General features: G+C 37.5%; 1 protein-coding gene across 1 annotated transcript; it reads right to left on the reverse strand.

Annotated features, from left to right (window-relative positions):
* Positions 1-1597: 1597 nt before the first annotated feature.
* On the reverse strand, positions 1598-11060 carry LOC132068727 (protein PAT1 homolog 1-like). Its single transcript, XM_059462407.1, has 5 exons — positions 10719-11060; positions 8799-8956; positions 7033-7089; positions 5241-5316; positions 1598-4461 (listed from the first exon to the last, which is right to left on the reverse strand). The coding sequence occupies exons 1-5, from the start codon at positions 10777-10779 to the stop codon at positions 2360-2362; spliced, it is 2454 nt and encodes an 817-aa protein (XP_059318390.1). The 5' UTR covers positions 10780-11060; the 3' UTR covers positions 1598-2359.
* Positions 11061-15563: the final 4503 nt, after the last annotated feature.

Here is a 15563-nt window from a genome sequence, read left to right on the forward strand (position 1 = left end):
TGAATCCACCTCAAGTATAAAATTTATGTAGTTCAAAAGAATGCACCAGCTCTAAGTCTCAACCTGTATTTAGCTGACAAAGCTTCTGCCTCTAGGTTACTGTCGCATTGTATAGGAGAGGATCTTCGCGTCAATTGCTTTTTTTGAGAAGTTTACATAAGCATCATTGCTTCTAGAAATGGATCTTGAAAATGGAGGGATTATCGCGCAACTCGTGGCGAGGTCAATTAGCTTAGAACCAGGTTTCATACGGTATTAGCCACTGGAGAAGGCTATAACAAGTTCACCCTTGTCATTTCTCAACATCCCTCCTATACCAGCTTTTACAGTAAAAGAGATGAAGCTCCCATCTGTGTTCAGCTTCAATTCCACAATTCTCTCTTTATAAATATTGCTTTTATCACTTTTTCCACTAAAAATTTGAATTGACTAAACCGTTTAAGAAACTAAAATGCAGATATCAGCGAGCACAAGTAGTGCAATCCTTGTGGCAGTAGCTCTTCTTTCATTACATGCATGTCAGTGCTCAATCAGATTGCCAACAGGTAATCGTTGGCTTAGCACTGTGCCAACTGGTCACAATTTACAAACATGTATCACAGCAGATGTACACCAAACACACCCTCACTAACAGGTACCCTTCAAAGTTCAAAACTGAAAGAATCCACCAATTTTTTGTTCAAAACTGAAAGAATCCACCAATTTTTTTTTTTTTGGAAGTAAATATAGATGGTAGAATACTCAAAGATTTGAATCGTCACGTTTTTTAATAAAGAAGCAAAACGTTCAAAAATATCAAAATCACTCGTGACCAAGAAACTACTGACCCTTGTGTTAGTAGTTTCGTATCATTAGGACTAATTAATTCCGCAAATTTATTAATCCAATTTCTTCTTGGCCATTTTAGAGGAATTCAAAAATATCACAAACTGCTTACTAAAATATTTGATTAATTAATATGCATCAACTATTACAAGTAGATTATAGAAGGAACGCACCCCTACCTAAGAAAATCTTCCAATATGAGCATTACAAAAATTAGAAATCATACCATTAAAATAGGCGCTAAAGTTACAACAAATAGTGATAATACCAATAAATTAAGCTAAAAGTACAGTAGATGAAGGGCGCTACTGGGGTAAAAAGTAACAACACTAGCCAAAGGATCAAAATAAAGAAGTCACACCCTAATGTAGAGGAAGTACCTAAAACCTGAAAATTTTTGAACATTAGGTAGCAGACTTGTTAACTACCATTGGAGAAGTAAAATATCTGAAAGAAGACAAAGGATTAAATCCCAACAAAGACAAAAAAAAGACGCTATAAGTTGCTATTTCTTTCTCCGTAAGCCTTGGTAGACAAAGTTATGATAAATGTGCTACTCCCACTGCGTCCAAACTGACACAGACGCTACCATTATTGAAAAATCAACAAAAAGAAGAGGAAAGATGAGTCCTTCCTGTAAACTTACTACTTATAACTAGGTATTGCATTGGAATTCAGCTACTTAAGCGCACAACAGCCTGCCCCCAACGGGGCAGTGGAGATGGGTGTAGTTGCACCAGACCATCACAGCCTTTGTACTGAAAACATTAAGTGAAAGGAACTGATGGCAAGTTTTAAAATAACTTTGTAAACAATTTCGGGGAAATGTAATAGAGTAAATTGTTAATGCACAAGAACATCTAATTATTACAGTTTCCATTTAGAAAGTTTTCAAGTCTAGCAAATGTTTCCCTACTGAAACTGCAGAGCTGAACCCTCTTCTCCTCCGAGCCAGCAACATTACTTCAGGGTGAAGAAATCCTTTTGTACCCTCTTTCTGAAAGCAGAGAGGGAGAGGGCCAAGTGCATCAAGAGTTGCCAAACTCCACAAATCACCTGTACATTCTATCCTTCCAGCTTTTACCCGACGAGTTTACAGAAAGAGCATAAAAAATAAAGCTCTTTGAATGACCTAACTTAAAAGAGTGACCAATAACCCCATTCCTTTCAGACAAAATACACAGTTATGTAAGACAAGACGACCATCACAAAGAAGGAAAAGGACAAAGAAGCCCATCTTTCCTTCAATGAAGCAAAAGAAAAAGGGAGAAAGAGAAAAACAGAGAAGAAAAGAGAAACAGGGAAAGAAGATGGTGAGAGAAACAGAGGGAAAAGACATGGATTAGGAGGAAGAGGAACTAGGCCTTAAAAGACGCCTAACATATATGCATACCCATGCTTCCACAGCCTTCTATATTCTCCTAGACTGATGCTGAAGCAGAACAACATGTTCTGGCAAAGAGAAGCCAGAAAGTAACCTTGAGAACTACGGATGTACAACTGCACTTGCTATTATGAAATCTTACCATCTCAGCTAACAGCTTACAGATTCGGGATTTATATGTCCACTGCTTCCACCATGAGCGTTGAATCCAGTAACAGGCATGGATCGCTCAGCAAAATTCAACAACAGCTTCCTTTGGTGCTCATTTGTATGTGGAAGACTAGCACGTAAAAGTTCCACTGGCATTTCTCTGCTTACGGCTCTTGCGACCTCTGAACTAATCATTTCAGCGGCGTCTGGTTGAGTCTGCGCTAGTATCGATTGCATGATACTGTCATACTTACTCAGACAATACTTTGTAAGTAAACCAAAAAAAGCATCAAAAGATGCCTGCCAAAGGGCAGGATTAGGCATGCTGAAGCTGTTAGCAGCCTGAGGATCAGTTAATAGAACAGTTGCCCTTTCAAGAACAGATTTTAGAATAATGGAGGCTCCATCTCCAGCAGGGCTTCCAAGAGGGCGAAGAGGTGGCTGTTCCGAGGAACACACAACAGCAGCAAGACAAGCACTGAGTGAATTGAGGTCCATGCCACTGACGCTTTTAGAGACTATTTTTGCAAGATCAGAGATGGTCTCAGCTGCTTCTAGGTCAGGTGGAAGACCACCATACAAAAACCTCAAATGGCGAAAAATTGCCATACAAACTATTCTGACAAGCTCGCCACCAGGTAGAAGAAGCTGAAGATACCTTGAGATGAGCTTTCGGCCCTTGGGAAGAGACAGCAACCATAGAAATACAATGTCATCTTTAGGGGTAAGCCCGACAGAAGAACTGCCACTTTTGCCAAGCGGGTCAACTAGTTGAAGTGAGGCAGCCATGCCTTCCAGCAGGATCTGTCGCTTCCGCCTGAGCTGAGCACCACCGTCTTGGGGCTGAATAAACTGAAGGAGCCTGTCAATGTCATCTACCTCAGTGAGAAGATAGAAACCATCTTCTATTGTGATTCTAGCTGCAAGCATTGGCTCCTGTTCCAAGGGTCTCTCGGATATCTTCTGTTCAATACTCCCATCAATGCCAACAAAGCCTGGTGGATCAACTTCAAGAAGTGGACGAGGCCTACGGATGGAAGAAAATGAAACCCGTCCCTGAGCATCAACATGAAGATGAGGCTGTGACTCTGCGCTATTACGCGACCGAGAAGACTGTTCCTTATTTGGACAGAACCGATGTTTTGACCTCGACTCCATTGCTTTCTTTGCAAGGCGGGCCTGGTGATAGTAGTCGTCTACATATGGATCATTGCCATGTGCTGCAGAATGCTGCATTTTCAGGATGCTCTCTATTTCATCACCAGTCATATACTTAGATCGGAACTGTGGCATATTACTTTCACTTTTGTGGCTAGCAGTATCCGAGCCTTGTTTAGAAAAGCGCACATTTTGTCTACCCTTGTGTGACGGCTTAGATCGTGGATCTCTAAAATCATACTTTCCTAGATGAGATGGTGAAGGGAAGGAACTAAACAATTGGGATCTTAGTGCTGAAAAATGAGCTAAAGAAGGCTGAACTGAAAGATGAAGCCTCTGCTGTTGCAACTGCTGTGGGGACAGTAACTGGGGGGATAGTAAGCCGTTTTGATGAGGAAATTGATGATGTAAGACGCTATCTAAGAGACCAGTATGGTCCCCATGGATGAGTCCGGCATGGCTGGTCCACTGGTTTTGCAACCTAGTAGTAAGAGAAAGACTAGTAGAGTTCAATTGTGGGATGTTTCCACCACCATAGTGGAGCCCATGAGGAGCCAAGCCTGTCAAATGCATATTAGAGTTCAACAGATTAGCAGAAGAATAGGGAGACTGAGGTCCAGCAGAAAGAGATGACATGTTTTGTCGGGAAAGGCTGTGTTGTGGTGAGGGTTGAGATCTACCACCAGGAGGAGGAAAAGAAGTGTAAGATGATTTCGGTAATAAAATGGGTTCACTTAAGTAGTGCTGAAGTTGCTGGGGTTGTGGGGGTTGCTCAGGGTATGAGGATGTTCTATACAATGGTTTTGACTCTGCAAGATGCACTGCAGAGATATGTGGCTGTGAAGACCATTTTTTGCTTTCCTGGTAACATTCAGTGTCAGATAAATGCTGATCAAACCAATCATGAAAGTCTGCTTCTTTCGCCCATTCAGCTGCAGATGAACCTGCACATAAGGTCTATCAATTAAAGAGAAGAATGATTACAATGCCCTAAAGAGATAATCTAGTGTACATCGCAAAGGCAAAGAGGTCACCATAGTAGATGAACATGCAAACAAGAAGATGTGAGACATGCATGATACATTCGTGTCTCAAGCAGTGGAGAAAAGACAGGAAACAGTGTCTAAAGAAAGAAGATGGAAGATGATAGGGTGCTAAAGTCAAGGTCAAGTTAACAGATCCTTGTGTTTCACCTCTAAAATGCTCAAACTTCAATACTTTGTTCTCACACGCACAGTGCAAGGACCCAGACATGCACAAATCCCAAGGTTATAGGCCGCTAAATCTTAACATACAGCCACCATTTCTTTATTTGATAAGGGGAAAAAAAAAAATGAAGGGTGTATTATAAGACATAGTAGCATATAAGCTTGGGACTGGTGCATGTATCGGTCCCTCCTCTGTGAGCTTGTGAGAATAAATGTATTCAGTTTCATTTCATTTTATATGATATCTGAAAGACCAAAAGATGTAAGACTAGTGCCACGGTTGACTGAGTTTTAGGTGCCTATATATGATATCACAGATATTCACAAATCTGGGACTAGTGGCACAAATGTGCATGGGCAGATAGAATAATGAAGGGGCATTGTTTTCTATCTCAAAGTAATCTCAGGCAAGCTAAAGAGCAAAATTATATTTCAGGCAATACAGAAACTAGCCCAAGAGATTTATCAAATATTCAGATACCAACATCAGCTAATGACTAAATATGTGCACTTACTTTCCCTTGAAAAAGAGCCTGATCCACGGTCACCAATAACGCCAGGATGCCTTGGTCCAGTGACATTTCTGTTCAACTGGAGAAAAGGAAAAAAAAGTATTCAGATTGATCCAGTACAAGTAGATATTCGGTGCTCAATAGAGAAGATGTAAAAAGTCACAACCACAGTTTAGGTGCTTTAGATTTTTTTAGAGGCAATACCTCAAAGCGCCACCTAAACTAAGTTGCTCGGACTCGGTGCGGGTGTCCGATACGGGTGCGCATCTAGAGGTCGGATCCTTAATGATCTAAATTTTAAGATTCAGGGATACGGATCTAGGTGCGGGGATTCGGCTAAAAATAATTCAAATATCTAAAAATAAAGTTATAAAACCTAAATTATGAGATATTTATGTGGAAAACTTGAGGAGAAAATACTGATCAAGAGGAGAATCTGGGGAGGAGATAAAAGGAAAAGGTATTCCATTTTCTTCAATTTCACCATAGCTTTTGTTTTGATTATATAAATCACTGAATCTGTCCGGAATTTCTCCATCGATTTTGGTCAAAGTACCCAAAAATAGTTGACCAGATCGGGTACAGATCCCACACCCACACCCATGTCGTGTCGACACGGGTGCGGCACCGAAAGTGAAGAGTCCAAGCAACATAGGTCAGTTTAATACTTAAACTAAGGGATGTTGCTCCTACCCCCCTAAACTAAATCATTTCCTATCTAAAAACCCCCAGCAATACCAAGTGGCATCGAGAGTGGCCTCACCCTCTTTGTGGCGCGTGGGAGCTAGAAGATAGGCCAAAAAATGAGCATCCATGCGACATTTTACGTTGTTTTTTAAAATTAACTTTTTTTATTTTTTGTTTTTTCCTTCTGCTGGTAGACTCGGTTAAAAAGACATCACCCATAACATGTACAACATTGATTTAAGTATGTTCTAATATTCAAACTATTCAATTGGGTTTATTACTATTGAGTAAATTTTGTTCTAATTTGCAATTTACTGCTAGTGATTAATTTTTTTATTTTAACGTTATTTTATAAATATCAGTTTTCAACTGAATCTACTGTTATACAAAATTATTGGATTTTGAAGAAGAAGACAAAGAAATCAATAAATTAAGATAAGCCAAGAAGAAAGAACAGATAAGAAAAAGTTTGTTTTACGCTTTAATGTACATTTTTTTAGTATTACTGTTATTTTAGACTAATATTTTTTTAATTAAGTTCCACGATAAAATTCAGTCGTGATTTTTCACTAGATTTTTTTATTACTATTATTTTGAATTTCAATTGGTTTACTGTCATTAACAAAAGATGTAGAGATTTGAAGAAGATAAAATGAATGAGAAGAGAAGAAAAAAGAATAAATAAGAAGTAAAAATTAATGTAAAATGTCACATGGATGCTCTTTTTGGCCTATTTTATAGCTCTCACACACTGCAAAAAGAGTGAGACCACTCTCCGTGCCACTTGGCATAGCAGGAATGTTTTAGATTGGAAATGTTATAGTTCGGGAGGCAACAACAACACCCCATAGTTTAAGTATTAAACTGACAAAACATGGAGAGTGTAGGGGGGTTTTGAGGTAATAACTCATGTTTTTACAATACTAAACAAGGAATCAATTACCTCAAGATATACCATGTCTCACGGAAAAAGACAGAAAAAAGAAAGATGCGTGCCACTAGGAAGGCACACGATTAGATAAAGTAAAAAGAGCACAAGCCAAACAGCTCGCAACATCAGGCAATCAAATCAATATTGCCACTTAAAAAAGGTGCTGCATTGGCTGACCTTTGAAAATGTCGTTGCTAGATCATCTATGTCTGATAAAGAGCCCAAGACTGATCCCTGGAAACAAAGCACTGAATTAGAGGCAGGACAAAGGAAAAATTGCCAGAGCCTGCAATTTATCAAGGTAATCAGCAAATATAGCATACTTAGAACACCAAGTAAAGGTTCACACCGCAAATCGTAATGAAGATGTTTGGAGATTTCTCGTAGAATAAATACAACTAAATTTAAAGGTTACCAGCACCAATTGACAAACCATTTATTCAGACTAACAGAAAGCGGAGCACATATTTTAGGGGGGAGAGAGAGCGAGAGAGGAAAGCAAAGCTAATCTAAGCAATACCCAAAGCTATTTTTTATTAAAGAAGAGCAAATATTTCTAAGGATCTTTCCTGCCAACTTCGAAGGCCCTGTTTGATGGTGCTGAGATTAACTAATTCTCAAGTCTTGGAAAATTGAGCAGTTCGCAGAAGTAACAAACGGAATTAATAAAAGGGCAATCTTTTTCCTCAAAGTATGCGTTTTATCTTTTTTTTTTTTTTTTTTTTTTTTGGAAATAGGTAACAGTTTCCTAAAAGTACGTCTGGAGTCCAACTTCTAAGAAACTTGTTCTATTCTGCTGAACAAATTCAAGTGTACAGTGTTGTGAAAGGCGCGCTTAAGCCTTGAAGCGAGGCTCAAAACATGTTGAGCGCTTCACCTCGCTTAATGTGCGCTTTAGTGTCGTCATCAAGGCTATAAGACAAACTTTTCCTTGCGAATGAGCGTCTTCTGATAAGGCGACACTAAACAATTGATATTTCACTTTATCGTAAAAAAGGAATTAATTTCTTTGTCCATATATTTGTTTTTTATGCTTAGAATTATTAGTCTTGGGCTAAACATATTCATTTGTATTTTTTCTCCATTTGCGCCTTTTTGCACTAAAGCCCACACTTTATTTGCGCTTTGCGCTTAAAACCCCGATGGACCTTAGAGCTTTTTGCGCTTTTCGCTTTTGATAACAATGCCAGTGTACCTATTTAAACATAAACCAAATGAGCCATCTCCTTCTATCACCCTTAAACATTTTTGCTATGAATTGCCATAACCAGCACAAACCTTCACTTATCTTAAAACTCTTCAAAATTTTGCAACTATTAATCAATGTCACAACCAATACACAAGAACCTAGTGCCACACCAACCTTAAGCTGCAATCACTAATAAATCACAAACTCCTCAAAATCTTGCAACTAATCTATGTCTCAACCAATAAAAGTACCTAGTGCCGCAATTACTAGTAAATCACTTAATGACTGCAATTGGCACTGATTGAGCCCATCTTCCCTTTACCTCAATAGAGACCAAAAAAAAAAACCCTAAGTTTAGGGAAAAGATTTTAAAAGATTATTCCCACCACAACAAGCAGATGAAAAGATAAGATTGACGGACGATTTAATTTCCTATTCCATCGTAGGATTGCTTCTAGATTAGCTATCTCCACAAATTTCAACATTTTATTCGAGTGCGATACTTGACAAACAAAGGTACAATTCCGTGAAGATGCCTCGCATCTGTTTGATGAGTCACCCCACACCTACAACATTATATTTTCTAAATCAAAATAATCTCCGTCTGTTGGTAGCATAGATGATCTGATGTATTTTGTGAGTTAAACAGGTCCTCATACTTTCAGTCACAATAGGAGAACATGTTGATTACACCCTTCATTGAAATCCCAAGCCTCAGCAGCAAATATTTCATGTAAGTGAAAGTAGATTGTACCTCATCTTTCTCAAATAAATGATACTCCTGTATCTCGTCGTCACCTCTGATAGCCAGATCACTATTGTCTTTTTCACCATCTAAACAACCCAATTCAACCTCCTCTGTTATATCTCGCCCAAAAAATGCATACTGCGATGCATCAAAGAGGGCACCATCTGCATCAAAGCCCAAATAAGCACTCAATTTTACCAATGTCAAACTAGTCAGGATCGAATATATGCCAAGTAAAAGAAGGAGAATCAAGAGAAGTTAGAATGTAAAGTAAGGTACTGGAGAAGAGCAACATCAAGTACTACTACAACTCAATGCCAAACTAGTCAGAATGTATGAATTCCCTGTATCCATTCCACTTTAATTTGACCCATCTCATTCCAACGAATGAAAGCACATATTAAACTCCCAACCTCTACAACCAACCCCCCCCCCCCTCTCTTCTCCAAACAAAGAATATACAAATCATTTTTTTTTTATAACCATGGTTTTCGGACCAGCTTGTGCGCACCTCAACTAATTCCATGGGATATTAGCCACCTCCCACCAACAACAGCCACAGGTACCAAATAACTCTATCCACCAAGGCTAGGACAAATAGGAAGCAATCACCTTGTCTTTTTGTCTCTGTTGGGATTAGAACGAACCTGAGACCTCATGGTGCTCAACCCACTTCATTGACCACAAGGCCACACCATTGGGTGCAAAAGAACGTACAAATCATTACACCTCAATCCTATTCTAGTTGGGTTAGCCACGTACATCCTCTCTCAACTACACTCTTATCACCCATTTGATCCCAATACTGACAAATATATAAAAACAACGAGTCAAAGCAAATTTTACCACCCAAAAAAAAAAAAAAAAAAAGAAAGAAAGTGAAATCCTTACACCTCAGTCTCAAACTAGTTCGGGTCAGCCACATAAAATCCTCCCCTACTACCCTTTCCTTCCCAATACTACTATATAAATACAACATCATATCCAGTGTAATCCCACAAGTGGGGTCTGGGGAGGGTAGAGCGTACACAAACCTTACCGCTTAACAAGCGGAAACAACAAGAAGATAATAAGATAACCGAGGCTAAAGAAAAAACAAGTGGTAATAGAAATCTAAAAATAAGGAAAAACAAGAATAATACTCCCTTTGTTTCAATTTATGTGAACCTACTTCCTTATTAGTCCGTGCCAAAAAGAATGACCTCTTTCTACATTTGGAAACAATTTACTTTTATGCAATGATTTATAGCCACACAGTATACATATGACTCATTTAACACCACAAGTTTAAAAATTTTCTTTACTTTCTTAAACTCCGTGTCCAGTCAAATGGGTTCACATAAATTGAAACGGATGGAGTACTAATTATCTCAACCCTAATTCTCGACCTCCCCACCCTCCTATAAAAAATTAATCCAAATACTAGTAAATAGTAAATGTTTTTTCTACTTTAAAAAAAAAAAAAAAAAAAAAAAATCACATCAGAGCAAATTCAAGAATCCTCTACCCTAATTCTCAACCTCCACAACGCCCTAAAAAAAAACAATCCAAATACCAGTAAATAAGCATTTTTCTTTAAAATAAAAAAATAAAAAAACCATCACATCAGAGAAAATTATCTACCTAATTCTCGACTTCCACACCCTCCTATAAAAATAATACAAATACTAGTAAACAAACATTTTTCTTAAAAAAAAAAAAAAAAAAAAAAAAAATCCATCACATCAGAGAAAACTCAAGAACCTCTACCCTAATTCTCGACCTCGACAACCTCGTATAAAAAAAATCCAAATACTGGTAAATAAACCCCTTTTTATTATTAAAAAAAAGAGCATCACATCCTAGCAAATTCAAGAATCGATCTACAAATTCAAGAATTGATCTACAAATTCAAGAATGAACAAAAAGAAAGGCAGTAAGCTATACCAGATATGGAGCTAGAAGAGCTAGTCAAGTCTTTAAAATCTCTACTATTAGATCTCTCCATAACAGCAACAACCAAAGTCACCAGTTTTTCAAGAAAATTCTCAAAACGATCCCCATAAATACACCAACCGACAAAAGAAAGAAAGAAAAAAAAAAAAAGCGAAAATCCCACCGACCCTTTTCCTTAAAAACCTGAGATTTTTAGGGTTTTTTTTCAAGAAAAGAGAGGAAAAGGAAAGAAAGACAACATGGTAGCGTATTACATAGTCTACGTGTTGTTTGTGCTTGTGTGAAGTGATGGATAGGTATGAATAAAATGGTACGTACCATTACTAGTAGTGTTTTTTGTTTTTATTGAATTGAAAGTGAGAGTGGGGGTTTAATTATTTAGGTTTCTTTAATCATTTTTAATATGGTAATTTGTTTGGCAGTATGCTACAACTTGTTTGGATGGTTGTTACTTCTTGTTATTTTAAGTATAGTATTTGTTTTGATTTGTTATTTCAATTTTATTGTATCGTATCTTAAATTTAAGATAAAAAGTCTCATTTTATGTAACGATCAAATATAATCCCATGAATACACTAAACCATACAAAGGTGAAAATTCCACCAAATAAAAACCCACCCTTTTTCTTAAAAACCTGAGATTTATTTCTAGTTTTTTCAGGGAAAGAGACGAAAAGGAGAGAGAGACGTGTACGACATTCTCCAAAGTTCACTTACCATGATGAGGTCATATATCATATTCGTACAATAATGTGATGAGTTTAAATTTAATGACCAAAGTGTTATTGTCACGACCCAAAAAATTCACGCTAGCCTTGAAGACACCTATTCTAAACTCTGTGGGCGAACCTTAAGTTAATTCTTAATTACTTAAGCAATTAATCAGTGGAAAGATAAAGTAAACAAAATTTCAAGTCATAAACTAAGTCTCATAATCATAAAATACGATAAGTGCTATCAATCCTCAGTCAATTCAGCTATCGATCTCAATACTCACCTATTCGACTATCAATCGCATCACTCCATCCGGAAATATTTTTCATCGGGCCTCACTATATGTATCCTCAAGTGTAATATGCATAAGATGCCATAGGAAAGCATGAATTAATGTACCATGCACATAATAAGCAATAACACCGTATAAGATAAAGGCTCAAAGTAGCTCTTTTTCAATCTTAAACGAGAATTTCGAAGTGACATGTGCACATAAGCAATCAATCAAGATACTCATTTTGCACATAAACAGTCAAATCAAAAGAATTAACTACCAGCTAATGTCCATATGCTTTGGCATTCTTGAGTATACATTAACAACGAATCATATACATCAACCTAATACAATGGCACTGGTACACGTACAAGTGCTTGTCACCTCATAAGTACGGGACTCCCTTTTTACCCATTTCCCTTAATCTTAGTTAATTACCAATCATACGCCTCATATAGAGTCAAGTAATGTCTCAACTTGCCTTAAATTCGGAGTCTGAAACTCAAGCGATCACACGAACTATCTCAATCTGTTTAAAGACGTAATCTATGTAAACATGTGAATTCGTAGATGCCTATATTGAAATATTGCTATTCTGAACCCAAAAAGTCAATCCAAAAGTCAAACATGATCCCCCGAGGTCAAAACTGGAAATTTATCGTAAAATTAATTCACCCAAAATCTGTAGAGCCTATATCAAGGAAGTCACTCAAATTCAATCTCAAATCGACCTCTAAATATAACCCCATAAATATGCTGACAAAACAGTGAAAATTCCACCGAATATAAACCGACCGTTTTCCTTAAAAAGCAAAGATTTATTTCTAGTTTTTTCATGGAAAGAGACGAAAAGGAGAGAGAGAGAGAGAGAGAGAGAGAGAGACGTGTACGACATTCTCCAAAGTTCACTTACCATGATGACGTCATAAATCACATTCGTACAATAATGCGATGAGTTTAAATTTAATGACCAAAGTGTCATTGTCACGACCAAAAAAATCACGCTAGCCTTGAAGACACCTATTCTAAACTCCGTAGACGAACCTTAAGCTAATTCTTAATTACTTAAGCAATTAATCAGCGGAAAGATAAAGTGAAAAAACAAAATCAAGTCATAATTAAGTCTCATAATCATAATACGATAAGTGCTACAAAAACCACCCAAAATCAGGCTTCATAAATACAAGAGTTATTAAATTTGTCAATATATGTTCCTCAATATATGTTCCTATTACACAAGTCCAACCGTACGAAAGTATAAGACAGAATCAAAAATAAGGATATAGGGAGTCCGGTACCGCGGAACAGCCAAGCAGCTCATCCTGGTATCTCAAATGGTAGCATTAGATGGTAGGTAGCTCCACGTACTCCACTGGTGCTCAGAACAGACTCTGCACACAAAACGGTGTAGCAAGTGTAGAGTGAGTACGAGGAAACACGTGCACTTAGCAGCATCATCGATCGATCCTAAACTGAAATGGCGGTAAGTGTTGGTCTTCTGAATACTTACTCTCACACTTTACTATTATTAGCTCAAAAGGGTATAATGTAATCCAACAAGTAAGTTTCCACAGTTCAAATAGATATCCAAACAAACAGTTAAGACAGATAATTAAGCAAGTAAGCAAAGAGTCTGTAGAAATGATATGATATGCAAATGTAATGCAATGGCCATAACGCAATTGGTGCTCCTTTAATAGGGATGCATGACGAATAGGGGGCTCGTGAGGTCCATACACCCACCCGGAACCATTTCCCATCAGATCCTCAGCCAATTCAGCTATCAATCTCAATACTCAGCCTATTCGTCTATCAATCACATCACTCCGTCCGGAACCATTTTTCCTCGGGCCTTACCATATGTATCATCAAGTGTAATATGCATGAAATACCATATGAAAGCTTGAATTAATGTAACATGCACATAATAAGCAATAACACGGTATAAGATAAAGGCTCAAAGTAGCTCTTTTTCAACCTTAAATGAGAATTTCGGATGATATGTGCACATAAGTAATCAAATCAAGATAGTCATTATGCACATAAACAGTTTGATCAAAAGAACTAACTACCAGCTAATGTCCACATGCTTAGCATTCTTGAATATACATCAACAATGATGCATATACATCAACCCAATATAAGGCACCGGTACACATACAAGTGCTTGTCACCTTACAAGTACGGGACTCCCTTATTACCCATTTCCCTTAATCTTAGTTAATTACCAACCATACACCTCAAATAGAGTAAAGTAATGTCTCAACTTGCCTTAAATTCAGAGTCTGAAAGCGATCACACGAACGATCTCAATCTGTTCAAAGACGTAATATATGTAAGCACACGAATTCGTAGACGCCCATGTTGATATATAAATGTTCCGAACCCAAAGAGCCAACCCAAAGTCAAACACAAGCCTCCAAGGTCAAAACTGGAAATTTATCGTAAAATTAGTTTACCCAAAATCTATAGTGTCACACCCCTACGAGGAGTATGACGGGCTCCGACCCGTAGGTCGGGAACCACCTGACTTATCTGTCACTTTGAACATTATAAACCATAACTCAAAGAACACTGCACGAGAAAAGGCCCAACATAGAAATATCCGATCATTCGGCACATATGTTCATATGCGGGACCGACAAGGTCTCCACAACATAACGTATATCATAAAGCGGCAAGGCTAACGGTAAAGTATCAAGAGCTCAAAATAAGGCCGACAAGGCCACCAATATATTATACAACAATATGAACCGGTGGAGCTATAAAACATCTCTCGTACACACACGTCTACGAGACTCTACATAGAATACAAATGATCATAAGGACAATACCAAATAGCTACAACGGCTACGAAGTAAGTGGAGTGCTTTTGAGAATCGTGATAGAACACCTACGGGTCGATCGTCTCCCCGCCTACTGCGAGCATGAGCGCGGCGTCCACGAAGGGATGTCGGTACGAAAAATGTATTGAGTATGTAAGGCATGAATGAAAACATAATATAGATATGGAAGGTAACATGGAATAAGAGAGATAACTATACATACGGATGCCTCGTCGGGCGGATATCATGCATGCTCGCTTTTAAAAAAAACTTTTTCTTACATACATATATATAATATCATCATCATAACGTACCCGGCCTTTTCAGTACTTTGTGTGTAACGTACCCGGCCCTTTCAGGACTCGGTGTGTAATACCAACTGATCAGTGGTTGCACAATAGGTGCCGTACCCGGCCGACTGTAGCGCGACTTGGTGTAGTAAAATACATATATATATATATATATATATATATATATATATATATATATATATAAAGAATGGAGACAAATAAAAGCTATAACTACTTCGGAGTGACGTAAGGTCGGTAACCTCCGATTTTCATTATGGAATTATCATCATCGCTATATCTCATCTTGAAGGAACAATTATTATAAGGTGAGATCAACAACAATGAATAAAATCGAGAAAATCATGAAATAATCTCAATAATCTCATAATAGTATTAACATCATAAGCTTTGGAATTTCTAGAATTAAAATCATCATCATCATAATCATCATAGAAACACTCTCATCTTTAACATCGTCATTCATATTATAAAAACATGTCCGTTGTTGTTGTCATAAAAGCTTATAGAATCATAAATCTTTGACTCGGAAAATAGGGACATTTTGGAAAATATTTATGGATTATCAAAAAGAAGTCATGCCTTTGAATCATGAACTCTATGAATCATGAATTTCTAGCTTTTGAGAATAAGAATATTCTTGGAAAACATTTATGGATTCACATAAAGGGATCATGGGACATTTGAAAAACACCTATTGGATTCATAAGAAAGGA

The sequence above is a fragment of the Lycium ferocissimum genome, chromosome 8 (assembly GCF_029784015.1).
Source record: "Lycium ferocissimum isolate CSIRO_LF1 chromosome 8, AGI_CSIRO_Lferr_CH_V1, whole genome shotgun sequence".
In the NCBI taxonomy this organism is placed as follows: domain Eukaryota; kingdom Viridiplantae; phylum Streptophyta; class Magnoliopsida; order Solanales; family Solanaceae; genus Lycium; species Lycium ferocissimum.

Bases quoted from the DNA above. Each gene is read 5' to 3' on its own strand.
- LOC132068727 (XM_059462407.1), bottom strand. From the start codon at position 10,779: ATGGAGAGATCTAATAGTAGAGATTTTAAAGACTTGACTAGCTCTTCT. The intron at 7,090-8,798 runs GTACAATCTACT...CTTTGTTTCCAG, and splicing joins ATTTATTTGAGAAAGATGAG to GGATCAGTCTTGGGCTCTTT. The intron at 4,462-5,240 runs GTAAGTGCACAT...CCTTATGTGCAG, and splicing joins AGGCTCTTTTTCAAGGGAAA to GTTCATCTGCAGCTGAATGG.